Source organism: Nannobrachium achirus, assembly GCF_963921795.1.
Source record: "Nannobrachium achirus genome assembly, chromosome: 10".
Classification (NCBI taxonomy): Eukaryota; Metazoa; Chordata; class Actinopteri; order Myctophiformes; family Myctophidae; genus Nannobrachium; species Nannobrachium achirus.
In genome coordinates, this window is record NC_137819.1 from 42,105,282 (window position 1) to 42,122,928 (window position 17,647).

At 42.5% G+C, this 17,647-nt stretch overlaps 1 protein-coding gene across 1 annotated transcript in view; it reads right to left on the minus strand.

The window, feature by feature from the left end:
* Positions 1-17,647, minus strand: part of cpne4b (copine IVb) — a gene marked incomplete at both ends in the record, with an annotated part of 50,507 nt that overhangs the window by 30,558 nt on the left and 2,302 nt on the right. Inside the window, 3 exons of the mRNA XM_080735497.1 lie at positions 1-19; positions 908-979; positions 14,852-15,031. The exon at positions 1-19 is cut by the window's left edge and continues 56 nt beyond it. Of these exons, the coding sequence (XP_080591623.1) occupies positions 1-19; positions 908-979; positions 14,852-15,031 (271 nt within the window). The remainder of the gene's footprint in view (positions 20-907; positions 980-14,851; positions 15,032-17,647) is intronic.

Here is a 17,647-nt window from a genome sequence, read left to right on the forward strand (position 1 = left end):
ACAGCTCCTCTGCTGTTACCTTTAGAGAGAGAGAGAAACAGAGAGAGAGAGAGAGAAACAGAGAGAGAGAGAGACAGAGACAGAGAAAGACAGACAGAGAGAGAGAAAGACAGAGAGAGAGAGAGATGGAGGGGTAGATGAAAAGAGAGTAAAAGACAGTGAAAGGGGGGGAGGAAAACGAAGGACAATGAGATGATAAAGGAACGTAATCATCAACTTAATTATCCCTATTCCAAGGACACGTGTGTGTGTGTGTGTGTGTGTGTGTGTGTGTGTGTGTGTGTGTGTGTGTGTGTGTACGCGTGCGTGCGTGCGTGCGTGCGTGCGTGCGTGCGTGCGTGCGTGCGTGCGTGTGTGTGTGTGTGTTTGTGTGTGCGTGTGTGTGTGCGTGTGCGTGTGCTTGTGTGTGTGTGTGTGTGTGTGTGTGTGTGTGTGTGTGTGTGTGTGTCTCTTGAGTAGATCAGTGGTTCACAAAGTGTGGGCCCCCAGGAGGTCCTTGAGCACAATGTGTTAATACAGCATCACGATTATTTTAACCACTTACGTTATACTTTGGCTATTCAAAAATAGCAGATCTACAAGCTAGCAGCGTGTCACTTTGTGCTGAGCTGAGAACTTGTAGATCTGCTTCGTGAAAAGTAAATTCAAATCTTATATATTATATATAATAATATATATATTTGATTTTTTTTTACTCAAATCAGTGCTTCTGGAGGTTCCTCACACAATCTCATTTTTTTGGAGATGGGGGTCCACGGCCAAATACATCTAATTTCGGGGGTCCTTAACATGAAAAGGTTTGAGAACTACAGGAGTAGCTACAGTAGATCACCAACAGGTATAGGCTATACCTACAGTATACGTATACCTATACCATTGAGTGTGTGCGTGTGCGTGTGCGTCCTACCGTAATGGAAGACTTGCCAGCAGTGTTTCCCTGCTTGAGCAGGGCTTTGCTCAGTTTCCTCTGGGAGACGATCTGAAATACACATCAAAAGACACACGCCCGTGCTCAAGCACAAACGCACGCACGCACGCACGCACACACACACACACACACACACACACAGACAGAAGAAGTTCACGCATACTGTAATAAAGTGCATTGTACAATAACACATCAAATAATAACAAAACAACAACCCAAAATGTACCAGTTGTACCATCTCTTTACTGCTGTTTTTCTTTATTGACTTCCTTCCTTCCGTCTGGCCGACATATCGACTTTTCTCCCGGTATAGCCAATTATGCAGCCGATGTGTCCTGATTGTTTAACCACTTTCAACCTGCCAACCATTGTAGGAGGGTGACCATTTTTCAAGTAAACAAGTTTTCAGTAATCATTCAGGATCATTCGTTTATTTTGGGAACAGTTCTTATTTGACGCAGTATTTAAAAAAAGGTCTATGGGAATTCTGATTTGGGGAGAAAAAACGAGACCCAGGTAGGATGCGTAAATTACATCAGACTCTATATAGAACTTTTCTATCCACATTCTATCCACTAGCCCTGAATCCCCCTGTGCGCTCGCTGACCCATTTCTATATCGTCACTGTCGGGCAGAAACCTTGTATCTCCAAGTTTCAAATTTGTACGTTTTTTTTCGCTAAGTAAATCCCTGCTTCATCATACAAGGCTGTCGCACAAAACTAGTGAAAACAGCAGATCTACAAGCACAAAACGCCTCGCACCGCAAGGTGTTGTGTGCTTGTAGATCGGCAGTTTAGTTCATTTTTTAAATGATGAATACAAAACAAACACTTTTGGATATACAAGGTTTCCACCCGACAACAACGATATGCAGCTCTCTGACTCCAGCTCACGTTCCGCATCACCTTCAAAACCCCTCTGTTTCTACCCGCCGGGCCGGCCCTCTGGCCTTCTGGCCCTCTGGCCCTCTGGCCTTCTGGACCTCTGGCTCTCTGGCCCTGTCTGACAGAATGTGAAAATGACTTAATAATATAGAACTCTCACTCACCATGGGCCGCGGGGGAGACTGAACTTTTACCTACCGCTCTGACTGGAACTCTCTCTCTCTACTCATCCTCCTAAACAACCTCTAACTGACCAGTGGTGGGGAAAGTACTCACATTTCTTACTTAGGTAAACTAAAAGCATCAAACTGCAATGTAGAAATAAAATAAAAAAATATATAAAAAGTACAGAATTTTAAAATTACTTTTTAAAAGAACAAAAGCATTGGCATCAAAATGTACTTAAAGTGCCAAAAGTACATATTACTCATTATGCGGTATGTCCCATTTCACTAGTTTTCAAAATGTATAAAAGTCCTTTGAAAATACAAAGTTAGCTACATGTACAAGCTCACAATGTAACTTGCAACGCATTTTGAGCTTGTAGATTGGCTACTTTCAAGTGGCCAAAATGTATAGTGGGTAGGCCTAATGTATGTTTTGTAAATAATAATAATCAAAATCTGCCAAGTATTAACTAAAGTTTTCAAATAATTGTAGTGGAGTAAAGGTACAACATTTGCCTCTGAAATATAGTGGAGTGTAAGTAAAAGTATTGAAAATTGGAAATACTCCAGTAAACAAAAAATACCCAAAAGTTTAGCAAATGTAATTACCGGTAGTTACTTTACACCACTGCTTCTCGCCACATACCCTGGGGGAAGACTGTACTTTTAGTTACCGCTCTGGAGCTCTCCTACTTTCTCCTAAACAACCTCTATGACAAAGTCTGGCACTCGGCTGTAATCAAATCCGTGGATTTACTCTCTTGTGTCATTGAACAGACCGTGCTTCCCCTCGTTTTCTGGTCTCAATTCTTTACAATTCACCCTTTTCCTGGTGTGTCCTTGGGCTGCATGCGGCAAAACACCCAGTTTTCAAAGAGCAAATAACGCAGACAAAGAATTGCAGAGGTTTGTTTGTCGTCCCTTTAGGGGGAATGCTTTGTAGCATATTCAGTGACTGAGTGACACGTACTGTAGAAGCCCATGCAAAGGGCCGCTGCACTTTCTTGAAGGGATATTTCACTTTCAAATATCTGGGGTTATTTTAACGTCTACTCAGGCTTTTGCGAGCACCCCAGACAATTTTTAAGTTGCTTGATTCAGTATTTCTTTTAGATATTTGATGTTCATTTCATCAGACATGCCCCCTTCCTATATAAACCCATTTTAACGTATAAAAAGAAATCCATTTTAACCACGTTATATTCATTGTAAACACCTGTCCTTGGTTCTGGTGACTGATATTGACCTTCTAATATGTGAGGGGGCTCTTTTTTTAATTAACTTTTTTCTTTTCCAATTAACTTTGTCTTTTTTACATTTTTATAAAACAAATACATTGAAGAAGGACAATATCAGTGACCAGATCACCAAGGACGGGTGTTGCTCTAGACCAGGTGTAGGCAACCTTAGGCACAGGTGGCACCATTGACACAGGGGAGGGTGATCACCGGCATTTTAACTCATACTCTGCGATCCCCGTCGAAACCGGAGATTTCCCGCTGTACCGCGGTGCCATGCATCGATCCCGGAAGTTTAATTAGCTTTAATCATTATGAAAGGATTAAAAGTATTATCGCTGATTTTCGCTGATTCTGGCTCTTTAGGCCCGCCCCCCTAACTGTATCCGGTCATTTCCGGTCTGGACCGGATCTAGCTTTCCGTATCCGGTCTGCGCCTGGGCCATAGTCCCGCCTCCGTTGGTTTACATTGTAACAGAAGAGGAAGCTACTCGGCAATGGAAAGCTCGTTTTTCGATCCGATTTTTGCGTTTGGAAACTTTGATCCAGTCTCTACACGCCTGGATTATGATCCCCGCACATATCGTGCGTTTTGTGCGCGAACGTGTCCACGTGTTACCATAGCGCACAGCTGGCTGTTTTCAATGTTTTTTCATGTAAACACTGGCGGATAAGCAGGGATACAGCGTGGCAACGGATATGTCTATTTCAATGGGGTTTTTTTTATTCGAAAGCTGTCACCGAGTCTACACGTCTACTAGATGAGTTGCGCACATTTTGTGCACGATGCGTGCGCGTGCCCACGTTAAAAGGTAAGGACAATTTGGCAGCTGCTTACTAGAGCTATGTTTAAAATGGCAGCAAAATTGTTAAAAACAAATCTTTTTTTAAGCGTGGTCAATTAAATGAAGTTAGCTCATTAGCAAATGACATCTTGCACAACATTCTACATTCATTAAAACTTTGAACTCTGACTGGGGAGGGCGTCGGGGAGATAGATGGGTTCCCACTAAGCAATTTGGGGGTTAAATCGCGTTCAAATGACGTCTTCGCCGTAACCGGACGTCTAGCTAGATCCGGTCTGTGACGAGTTTAAATTTTAAAGTTTTTTCACCGTCTAGTATAGACTAGACATTGTATCAACGTCATTTAAACGACTACATTTCGCCACTAGAGGCCGCCGAAAGTAGTGAAAATGATGGCAGCCAGCAGGTTTAAAAACACAATTGCTTGGTTTTGAGATCCTGTAACCTTCACGTCGTACCGCAGCTGATCGAATTTATACCGCATTTCATTGCTGTTCATATTTGACATAGGTAGCCACCCAGATTCGAACTCACGTACTTCTACATACCAGACCCAAACACTAACCGCTAGACTAGGACCGCTGTTAAAAGTGAGGGAGTATCTTGCACTATTTGTATGTGATATTGCCTCCCGCTGTTCGTTTTAGGTCGGTGCATTTTGCTTGACAAGGCAAACTAACTTTATATTGATACATATTATAAAACGATTTTATTTAATCATTATCATTGAATGGTGGGGTACGTGGGGATGTGGGGAGAGTCGAACAGCCGTACGTGTATGTGTTTATATTGCTGTCAGAATGAATGTAACTCAGAGAAGTAATAGGCTATGCTGTCAGCACCACGGCATTATTTATTACACTTTTTTATTTATTACAGAATTTTTCAAAGGACTTATTGCCCAGCTTTTTATAGACGGATAAAAGACGTGCAATGACCAGAAAACTGCTCAGTGGATGCAAACTACAACTATTAAGGTAGAACCGGGAGATCTAATCATTTCAAGCTATACTGTTAGCATCCGATAATGAACAACCTGATAAAAATGTATTTAAAAAAAAGATGGTCTAACACACGTTTGTCCTAAACGGAAGCGTTCAGATGACGGCTACAACTAAACTAGACTATATAGTGAAATTGGCTCTTAAAATTACTTTATTCCAATATTTGAAACCCAGGTGTGCATATTAAAGCTGTTTTTGTAAACAAGTATGGAATAATGGATTAAATGTAATCAGCTACAATCGGTCTATAGACAGACTAACGATAGACGGTTCAAATGAGGGCTAACCCTAGACCATAGGTCTAGATGACGGCTGGTGTTTACTGGGTTATTGCTCTGCATGGGTCTAATGATCGTTATAACAATGTCCTGCTGCCACTCAAAATATGTAAAAATATTTGTAATTATTTTGTTTTAAACGTGGTCAATTAAATGAAGTTAGCTCATTTATAGCAAATTACATCTTGCAAAAAATTCTACATTCATTAAAACTCTGACTGAGGAAGGAGTCGGGGAAATAGGTGAATTATTGCTCTGGGTCTAATGATCGTTATAACAATGTCCTGCCAATCAATATATGGCAAAAATATTTGTCATTAAAATGTATGTTGACATGGCACACTGACATTCTAGAAAATAAAAACATGGCACTTCATTTCAAAAAGGTTGCTGACCCCTGATCTAGATAGTGGGGTATTTCTATCTTTATAATATTTTTTTATTTAACCTGCAGGCAAGTCATTAAGAACATATTATTATTTGCAATGGCGGCACGGCAAAAAGCAAGACCTCTTGAGGTAGAGAAGTTGGGGCTAAAAAACAAACAAACAAACAAACAAACAGTAGAAGATAGAGTTGCATAATAAGTAATACAGGAACATGCAGAGAATGTGCAGAGAGGAAGGAGCTGAAATGTCAAAACTCTTTGTGAAAATATCCAAAAATAGCCGACCTCTAAGCTCACAGCACGTTCGCACTGTGAGCTTGGAGATCTCTTTATTTTCGGTCCGTGATCTGAACTGGTTTGGAGAGGGCACAATTTACAGGCGGGTGAAAGGGCAGGAGCTAAAGCCCCCTTTAATGTCTTATGTGTCCAAGTGCCTGAAGTAATAATAAGTAAGCCTTGTGGAGACATGGGGCCCACAGGACAGGAGCCTATCTCCTGTTTCTGTAGCGTGAGGCGGCTTGATGTAAAAGTACATCCCCTGGACGTGAGACTAGCATACCACAGGGACTTACCCCCAATCCAACCCTTGATGCTGAGTGCCAAGCAGGGAGGCATTGGGACCCATCCCATTGTTATAGCCTTTGGAATAACCGGGCTACAGGGAATTGAACCCCGACCTCGCAATCTCAGGGCGGACACTCTAACCACAAGGTCACTGATACTGCACACGTACACAGCATATAAACTGCAGCAAAAAGCCCAAAACAATTTATCCGTTGTTATCCATTCAGGGGCTCAGGAGGTAGAGCGGCCATTAGGGAACCGGAAGGTTCCCAGTTCAATTGCGGGCTTCCCCAGAGTTAGTGTCGAAGTGTCCTTGGGCTAGACGCCGAAGCCCTAATGTGTGAATGTAATGCACAATCTAGTGTCGAAGTGTCCTTGGGCAAGACGCCGAACCCCTAATGTGTGAATGTAATGCACAATCTAGTGTCGAAGTGTCCTTGGGCAAGACGCCGAACCCCTAATGTGTGAATGTAATGCACAATCTAAGTGAAGTGCCTTGGATAAAAGGCTCTATATAAATGCAACATTCACCGTTTTACAGCCGCAACATAGTAGCGACCGAGTAGGCTATACGGTGGAGCTATGGACTATGTGGTCGACACATGGTGACACTTTGCACCTTAATCCCATGTAAAACAGGCTTTTTTGTCTTGTAACTTGAATACATAGCATATCATGTTATATACAGTACAGTGTATCAGTACCGGTATATAAACCCTCTGTGTCCAGTTAAGATCTGGTGCATTGGGGCGCCCGCTGGCCTACTGGTCCAGGCGCATACCACTTAGGCATTGCCACATAAGCATGGATGCCTGGCGGGCGGCGGTGCTGTTTCGATTCCCAATCCGGACGACCTTTGCCGCATGTCATTCCCCATCTCTCCCCCGTTTCCTGTCAGTCTACTGTCCTATCAATAAAGGCATAAAAGCCCAAAAGATCAGGTGCATTACTTCTGGCAGTTGAGGTGGGTACTGGGTAGGTACCGGTATACTGGTATTCCTGAGGAGCAGTGTTTGTGTGTTCTTTGTGATTTGGGAGCTGTGGAGGATGAGTTTCATTTTGTTTTTCACTGTCCACTGTACCATGACTTAAAGGAGTCAACTTTTTCTTGTCAGGCTGACTTTGTCTACATCCCTCTTCTATTCTGTTATATGGAATCCATATAAAAGAATAGAAGAGGAATGTAAACAAAGTCAGCCTGACAACGGTCAAAATGATTATTTTATCATTATTTTACGCTTTTTGTGGTCATTTTTTAAAAGAAACACATATGAAGCTTAATCTTTTTAATAAAATATTTTCCAAACATTATTTTTATTTTAGCGTCCGTTTTTCAAGAAAAAGTTGACTATAGCTCCTTTAAGAAATTCTTTATTTGAAAAAATGAAAGGCAAAAATCGAGATTTGTTTTGGATGTCTGAATAATTTATGTTACGCCGGTTGTTCAATAAGGAAGTGTTTGTTCTAGCTAAATTCATAGAGAAGGCATGGCAGTTGCGTTGGAGAACATTGTATCCGTAAATCACAGCGTGGACAATCAATACGTTTTTCTTTTGTATTTTGTTTGTGGTGTATCTTGGTGTATGTATGTACTATGTTTGTGGTGTATCTTGGTGTATGTATGTACTATGTTTGTGAGTGTCTTGTAAGCCGTGCAGGCATCTATCTATCATATATGTCTGCTGCTACAGTATGCCCACGCACCTTTATGTCTTACCTCAGGTACTTAAAGGGGTCCTGCCACGCCCCGAAATTATAATAGTAGGCCTATGATACAGTAGGATACAGTAGGTCACGTGGTCTTTTTTAAAACGGTCTGAAATCTCTGAATCAAATGATCCCATCCCCCGTAGCGCAGCCCCCTCCACTCGGAGGAGTAGAGAGACAGACAGGAGACAGCCTGGCCAGCAGATATGGGATTTATGGCTATTTGAAGTGAGCTGGATCTCTGAAATTGAGTACTTTTCCCACCACTGTTCATTAGAAAGGAACGGCTCCCTACTGTGAACCGAATCATATCGTTCATTTCAAAGAGCCGTTCAAAAGACTTGATTCGTTCGCGAACGTCACATCTATACTGGCCAGCCGCATGCAGTTCGAGGATGAGTTCGAGCGCAGCTGCCCAACTCAGTGAAAACATCGTGTTTTCCATTTCAATGAATAAACATAAACAAGCATATTCCCATGAACAATGGGGAAGTAACAACCAGTAACCACCGGAAATATAATTTTTATAGCCACAGATTCATATATAAATGTGTGTCTTTAGCTGGTTAGCTTTAGTGCTAGCCCAGCTAGCTAGCCATGTGGGAGCAGAGAAGTTGTGAGGGCTGTGACTGTGAGAGCGAGCCTGCGGGCGATGGGAAGAAAATGTACATTGTGCAGACATACAGTAAGTAACAGTCAATTAATTAATTTGATTGGCTTATCGTGCATTCCCACAATGACATCAAACAAATATTAACTTGTTTTTAATATAATTTCTTAAGGTGACAGTAACCCTTAAGGTGGCATAACCCCTTTAAGGCAACGGATAGATATACGGTACTATGTGTAAATATGTAGACAATTTGCTCATTTTCATTAATCTCTCTTCCCTTGCCCACCCCTTCTTCTTCTGTTGCTGATGCTACGATATAAGCACAAGTTGAACTGAATCGGGGGTTAAGTCTTCCCAAACCTCCTGCAGCAGTGTGAGTCCTGGCTTAAACTTTGCTGTGATTGTCCAGCGAGCTCCAGTCCTAGAACACGTACGTATGCTACACGCTCTCATGCCCACCTCGAATGACAGGCCCTCAGAGAGTGAGAGAGAGGGCCCTGCAGAGAGAGACAGGCTGGAAAAACTATGGATTTTTTGACAGCTCACCACACCGACGCTGCGGCCCACTGGGATTTGTCCCTCCAGCATGTCAGTCTGGCCCGGTACACCACTGTGTGGACGTGATACGGTCTGACCTCAGGTCTCCAGACAATAACATCCATCCAAATGATCCAACACACTTTAGAGGGTGGGCCACTTCAAACCTCAAAGTCGACAATGTCGTCTCAATTAATATCAAAGACAATACCTGATGATGCGTTCCTTTAATGTTACGCTGCGTAATTGTACGCCTGAAAGTAAAGGTTTTCTTTTCGTTCATTTAACCACTTTTAGCTTGGCACTGGCATTTTTGGACTAGAAACAGCAAGGGAAAAGAAGAGCATCTAGAAGCTCTCAACACCAGTAAGACTCCCTAATCGGGAGATAAGCGACCGTCAGGTCACATGTATACATAAATAGGCCTGTAAGTGCCATTGGTGGCGCTAAATGGGACAGATCCATGTTGATGACATGACTGTAGACATAATGTGTACCGCTTTGCATGATTTTAGGGCAAAATCTGTAGGAGCAGTGTCCAAAAATTTGTTTTGGAATAATCGGCCTCATGGTGGCACTAGAAGAGGGGAATGTGAGAAATGAGGGGTGGAGGTTGTGGTTTGGCAGCCAACGAGTGTGTGTGCAAAGTTTGGCATGGATAGGGGCAACGGTGGCGGAGATATGAGTAGGGGAAAAGTGTGACGTGACTGACTGACAGACAGACAGACAGACAGACAGACAGACTGACAGCCGGTGGAGGTTTTGATAGTAACTGCGACCTGACGGTCGCAACTATCATGTGACAAAGTATAAAATAGGGCTTACATGTTTAAAGGGGAGAGTGGCCAAGATCTTTATTATTTTCTCTTTATTGAGTCAGACGCTGGGAAAGTTGACAGGAAATAAGTGAAGGAGCGACACAGATGGAAGGTGGGGGCGGTAAAGACTCTGAATGCACACAAGCCTTTCACACGCCAGCATGTTGCCATACAGTACATGCACACTCCCTTTTATCAAAGCAACCAGTGAGGTGCACCATGGATGCAGGCGAGCATGCTCCGCTTCACTCATCGTTTTATACGGTGTTTCCGTGCGTTCAGCTGTGAAAGCGTGCACTCATCATCAGCTGTGTTTACGTATTGTGCTCAGCGCTGCTGCGATCCTGATGAAAGTGTGTAAATAGGAGCACATCAAACCCTTTCTCCATTCACTGCGTTGGCTTCACGTCTCCTCCAGGACAGAATACAACATCTCCCTGTTATGCCATCTATCAGGGACGTGCAGAGAACGTTAGAGAGGCAGAGGCTGAAATATCTAAAAGGGCCTTTTGGTCGAAATATTGAAAATAGCAGGCCTCCAAGCTCACAACGTGCTGCGACGCGTTGTGAGCTTGGAGGTCGGCTATTTCAGTACTTGATACCACACTGAACAAAGCATAAAAAGGGCAATGTGGTATACAGCATGCATTTCTACACAGAGAGGGCAATTCTTTCAACATAAGATGCTGCATTCAAGTTCAGGAGAGTTCAGGAAAAGGCAATTCTCTTGAATGCTGCCTTAAGGTATGGCATGGAAAGAGGGGCATTTCCAGTTCTTTCACCATCGCGAAAACTGAAGTCATGGTCTGGAGAGGGCACTTTTTACAGATGGGTAAAAGGGCAGGGGCTCAAGCCCCCTTTCATGCCTAGTGTGCACGTGCCTGCCATCAATGCATCCATGGTAATGCCCCCTCCTACCACAAGCAACTGCTTGAGCCACAAACCTCCACCCACAACCTCCCCTATGGAACACATACCACCCTCCCATCAAGCTCCGCACGAGGGGCGACCAGGCTTTCTGTTCAGCTGCCCCTCAACTGTGGAACTCACTCCCGGACCAGCTAAGAGCTCCACCGTCTGTTGGTGCGCTCAAGAGAGAACTAAAGACTTTTCATTTTTAATAGAGCTTTCAATTAGCTATTCTGACACGACCATCCTGGGCCTTGTTAGGCAGGGAACAAAGTAATTCAGGATTTTATGAGGGGACCTCCCACACCTCTCACCATCAAGGGGACAGAGGTAGAGCAGGCAGACAGCTTTTCGTTCCTTGACCTTCATGTGCCAAAAAATCTGAGCTGGACTTAAAACACTGTTGCTGCAGTGAGAAAAGCATAGCAGCGGCTGTACTTCGTTGGGATGCTGAAGAAGGCTGGACTCAGTCCTCAGCCTGGCCTACTAGTACAGCGGCTAACAGCAGTATTTTGGGAGAATCGTTCACTTGGTGATACAAGCGTGAAAATTGGTACACATCATCTTTGGAGGCCACTCTTCGATTTAAGAAACCGGGCCACTTGAAAATCAAAGATGGCGGCCCCCGAAATCCAAGATGTCCGTCCAAAAACGTAGTTTCTCCTTTATAACTCCAAATGCATTGATTTTATGACCCATAAATGTATTAATGTTGAATATAATTGTGGATATTTTGGTACCAAGTACATGTATGTATCTATTATAGTTCTTGAGATACAGCATATAGGTACACCTGAGTCCGTAAAAGTACCTATATGCTGTATCTCAAGAACTGTAATAGATACAGACACATACTTGGTACCAAAACATCCGCAATGCCCAACTTTATATTCAACTTTTATTATGTTTATGGGTCTTAAAATCAATGCATTTAGAGTTATAAAGGAAAAAACACGTTTTTGGACGGACATCTTGGATTTCGGGGGCGGCCATCTTGGATTTTCAAGTGGCCCGGTTTCTTAAATCGAAGAGTGGCCACCAAAGATGATGTGTACCAATTTTCACGCTTGTATCACTAAGTGAACGATTGCACCTATTATCCGCTGTACTATACAGAGGACTTGTGGAAAGCATCCTCACCAGCGGGACCACTATACCCAAACTGAGAGGAAATCGCTCCAACGCGTTGTCAAAACTGCAGAGAGAATCATTGGCTCAGATCTCCCTGCCAGGGACACAATCTACACACAGCGCTGTAGGAGGAGAGCACAGAGCATCCTTAAGGATCCACATCATCCTGCTCAGCCTCTGTTCGTGTGGAGGGACACATGCTGAGACACCACAGACCAGAGAGCATCTCCTCCCACACCACACACTTTATAATAGTGTTTTTTTCCCGTAGCATTGGTAGAAGGACAGTAGTCAATATGACAGATGAACCAAATCATGACAGATTAATTGGACTTTATGCAATATTATTTGCACTGTTTTTACTCAGACTATGAAGTACCTTTTTATTATTTTTGAAAGAGTATGGTATGATTATTTATTTTATTTTATTTTTTTCTGTCTTTTTAAATGCTGACCCTGAGACCAAACTGTCAAATAATATAAGAAAGAGGCAAGATTTTGTGAGCTTGAAGATCTGCTATTATCACAATATCTATCTGTGGAACCGAGTCAAACTAAATGTTATGCCTCAACTCCTACAATTCTAAATGCTTGTCAGGGTAGGGGTCCCCATTCAAATATGATTATTTTGAGGTGTCCTCAGTTCAAATATGATTATTTTGGGGGGTCCCCAGTTAATATATGATTATTTTGAGGGGTTTCGCGAGAACTACTGTTGTAGGGAATGGAGGGCCATAGCAATATATTTATGTTACTGAAATAAATAATTGGTACTAGTGACTTAGTAGCTTTAGTAGCTTTAATACCACTTTTCAACATGTGTGTTGTTCACTGTTCATTCATGCATAGCCAAATAGCCATTTTCGATTTTCGATAATGCTGTCAGCAATAGACAACACAATGTTGTCTATTGCAGCTGCGACCATCCGTGCGAGCGTGTCGTGCACACCCAATGCACCGTGCATTGTTTATTGACCTTGTGAACAGTCTTCTGGAGTTTGAGGCTGTGGGCAGGTTCACAGTTGTAATTGGATGCAAACCTCGTTTTGCATTTTTATTGTTTCTTGATTTAACAACAATATATGTTTGCATTTGCCAGAGTGAATAACAATTTTCTGTTTCTTTGTCGTCCCATACTAAATATGCGCAGTATAAATTGAATGTTTTGATAGAACATGTCTGCATGCATGTAGGCGGCTGCAATCATGTGTGCTCTTTTTTAATCTTTACTATTATTGCGACCGTCAGGTCGCACTTACTATCAAAACCTCCACCGCCTGTCTGTCAGTCAGTCCGTCAGTCTGTCATGTCACGTCACGTCACACTTTTGCCCTGCTCATATCTCCGCAACCGTTGCCCCGATCCATGCCAAATTTTGCACACACACTCCTTGCTTGCCAAACCCATCAATTCTCACATGGCCCTCTTCTAGCGCCACCATGAGGCAGATTCTTGCAAAACACATTTTTGGACACTGCTCCTAAAATCATGCAAGTCGGTACACGTATGTCTACACTCATCTCATCAACATGGATCTGTCCCATTCAGCGCCACTGAATGGGACAAAAAACACATTTTTGGACACTACTCATACAGATTTGGCCCTAAAATCACGCAAATCGCTACACAGTATGTCTACACTCATGTCATCAACATGGATCTGTCCCATATAGCGCCACCATCAGGCCAATTTCTTCAAACACATTTTTGGACACTGCTCCTACAAATGTTGCCCTAAAATCACGCAAATCGGTACACACTTGCTCTACACTCATGTCATCACCATGGATCTGTCCCACTTAGTGCCACCTTCAGGCCGATTTTTTAAAACACATTTTTGGACACTGCTCCTACAGATTTTGCCCTAAAATCACGCAAATCGCTACACAGTATGTCTGCACTCATGTCATCAACACGGATCTGTCCAATATAGCGCCATCATCAGGCCGATTTTTTCAAACACATTTTTGGACACTGCTCCTACAGATTTTGCCCTAAAATCACGCAAATCGGTACACAGTATGTCTACACTAATCTCATCAACATGGATCTCTCCCATATAGCGCCACCGTCAGGCCTTTTTTTCAAACACATTTTTGCACACTGCTCCTACACATTTTGGCCTAAATTCACGTTGCAACCTGACGGTCGCTTATCTCCCGATTAGGGAGTCTTACTGGTTAGTATTACCTTAGTATCGTCCCTGTCGGGAGGAAACTTCATTATGTCCCAAAACTATTACTTTTCAAAAGTAGCAAAAGGAAAAGATCTACAAGCTCAAAAGGCATCGCTTCGCACATCGTTCCGGATCTGCTATTTTTCATGCTTTTGTGTGACGCTCTAGTATGATCAAGTAGGGCATTCATTTACGAAAAAACACAACAAGTTAAAATATAGAGATAAGAGGTTTCTGCCCGACAGCAACGATAATGCTGCTACAATTGTCTGAAGGAAGCCGCGTCCTATACCACGCCTACTCCCACGGTCGTGACCTGTCCTACACTCCATGTTCCCTCATGCACAAATGCAACACAGGAGCGCAACCAAACATAAAATGACTTGTGTTTTAGTTCTACTGGATCTCTTCTTCACTTCTTCACACTGCTCCCTCTCTATCTTAGTCTAGTTTAATTTTTTGACAAAATTGACAATATATTTAGTGTTAATTATGGTCATCATAGCTTAGTTTTTATTGTTTTTTTATTTCATTTTCGTCAGTGAAAAAAGGCAGTCAACGATCATTTTTCGTCATAGTTTTAGTCGACGAAATCAAAGTACTGTCCTAAAGTACACTGACCTGTCCTAAAGTACACTGACCTGTCCTAAGGTACACTGACCTGTCCTAAGGTACACTGACCTGTCCTAAGGTACACTGACCTGTCCTAAGGTACACTCCATGGCTCCCAGGAAGTCTGCGTCGCGGAGGCCATTGTGGGCGGAGCTAATGTCGTGGAGTTCGAAGCGGAGCCTCTGCACCTCCTCGAAGTAGAAGTCCACCAGGAAGATCTTGGAGAAGACGGGGTTGATGCTGCTCCGGATCACCTCTGTGCGGTCCACCTGTGTGAACACATTTGACATTTAAACAATAAAATAAAACAATGCTGTTTAAAGAGACTTCTCTCCCCCCCTCCCCCGAGAACAAACTACCTTGATCCTTAGAACACAGTACACCATCAGTAACTGTAAAAGGACATTGTCTAGTATGTGATATTAAGATAACTTGCTGCATGCGGATAAATATTTTCATCAACGGATAACGGCGATGACAAAAGACAGAAGCAAGAAGCAGGAGGGGGATTTGTGATCATCAGATCAGCTAACACAGGGAAGCTGTCAGAACCTTCCCTAAAACATCGGGGACAAGTCGCTCCACACTTCCAAGACTGGCTCCCAAACCGTGGAACAAACTCCCCATTGCAGTTAGAACTGCAGACTCACTCTCAATCAACCGCTGCAATATGAGGACTCACCTCTCCACCTTATAGCCCATATTGCCCTAGCTTTGATGACCTTGCAGTCTTATGCAAAGGTTACAATGTAATTTATATAGCATGTTAAGTAGACACATGCGAGGTTATTGACCTGGCATCCTATAGTTTGTAGTTTCAATGTACAGATGTCTTTTATTTTTGTATTATACTGTTTAGACTGATGATCTATCTCTATGCATTTGATGAATTCGTTTTTAACTTGCTTACTGTAAATCTACTAAATATCTAAATTGCAATTAATCGTCCATCGTACTGAAGCCTGATTCATAATCTGTTGGGTGCCAGCATCGCACGCCTAAAATAGTAGACGTACAAGCTCACAACGTGCCGAGATACGATGTGTTGTGAGCTTGCACATCTGCTATTTTCAGCGCACAGCACAACACTGGCACGTGACAAAGTAAATGAAGCATAATACTTTTTATTTCTTATCCCCCCCCCCACACCTCGGATGAAGCTTTTCAGCCGTGCGCCGTTTCCCACCACTTCATTCATCAGTCAGTCGTTATCACATGGCTTGCACCTCTCCATGTGATAATTGGTGATTTTTTTTGAAGCAGACAAAGTCGTGCGGCAGGCAAGCTGTTCCTCAAACTTTATAAATAGAGGAAGGACAGCAGCTGATAGCATTGATCTCACAACTTTCTTTTTCCATCTCCTCTTTTCTTGGCCAGCTTCGGAACGACCATATAGCTGCCTGCCTGCTTGGAATATCAAACGAAAAAGTAAAGCCAGACAGAAGTCTAGTAGTCTAAATAGCACAGAAAACAAAAATGATTCGATGCTACAGTATATAGCCTATCCAGTGCACTTGTGAACAACTGGCTCTTTTGTGCTGCTGATAACCCAGCGACGTGTGCGCTACACATAAGCCTGTATGCTTATAGTGTGACTCATAGACATACAGTGGTGGAAAGTAACTGAGTACATTTACTCAAGTACTGTACTTACACAGTTCAAAGTTTGTTGTACGCCCAGTTGCAGGGTCACATTGGCCAATCTTCACAGGAAGCTTAATGAAATTAACATATAAATAGCACCGCTCACTTCGTGTGATTTTTACTTTACTGGAGTGTTTCAAATTGTCTGTACTTTTACTTATCTACTAATCTCAGAGGCAAATATTGTACTTTTAGTTATACTTTAGTTACTAGATATATACATTACCCACTTCAGCCCTATATACATTTCGGCTATTTGAGAATAGTCAATCTACAAACTTGAGCTTGTAGATCTGCTTTTTTCAAAAGAATTATATACATTCTGCATAACGAGTACTTTCTACTTTAGGTAACTACATTTTTTAAATTGAGTAGTTTTTCACCACTGTGAACATATTATTGGAAGATGAATAAGAATGTGCCTTTGTGATAATCACCTCAAAGGGCTGGAGTTGGCATGAATCGCCATGTTGTCTTCTACCACCATCTCTCTCTCTCTCTCTCTCTCTCTCTCTCTCTCTCTCTCTCTCTCTCTCTCTCTCTCTCTCTCTCTCTCCCTCTCTCTCTCTCTCTCCACTCTCGTACATACACATTATCGTTATCTGATGGAGGAACTTTGGATGTGATATAGAGACTGAGTGATAATATCTATCCATCATCGCAACGGGGCTTATCATAAGCTGCATACCAAAAAAATAAATCTGAGGATCATTTCACTCTGAGAGTGTGTATCCATCGAGTTAAGGATTCTGCAGTATACAAACCACTGACACAAACAATAGTAGTTGCACAAACTTGGGAAAACAAGTGTTTCAGGATATAGATCACGGATAGAGATGCCAATTATCACAGACACTGTGATAATTGGCACAGATGCCAATTATAACAGACACTGAACAGAATTGTTCCAATGCCACAGGGGTGCCCACACTTTTTTGACTTGAGAACTACTTTTACTGTAAAATGACCAGCTCAACAAGCATATACCCACTTAAAAAATGTATTATCCCCTTGCTGAAAAATATATTACCTGAGGGCTGAGGGGGCTTTGAAATAGCGGCATAGTATAAGACAAACGCACTTGGAATGTGAAATAGTGGCCATTAGGAAAAATAATTAAAATAAAATGTCGGCCTTCGTTCCATTTTGGGGGCTGGGCGGCCAACAAAGTAAATCGTCACTGTCGGGCAGAAACCTTGTATCTCTAAGTTTCAAATTTGTACATTTTTTCGCAAAGCAAA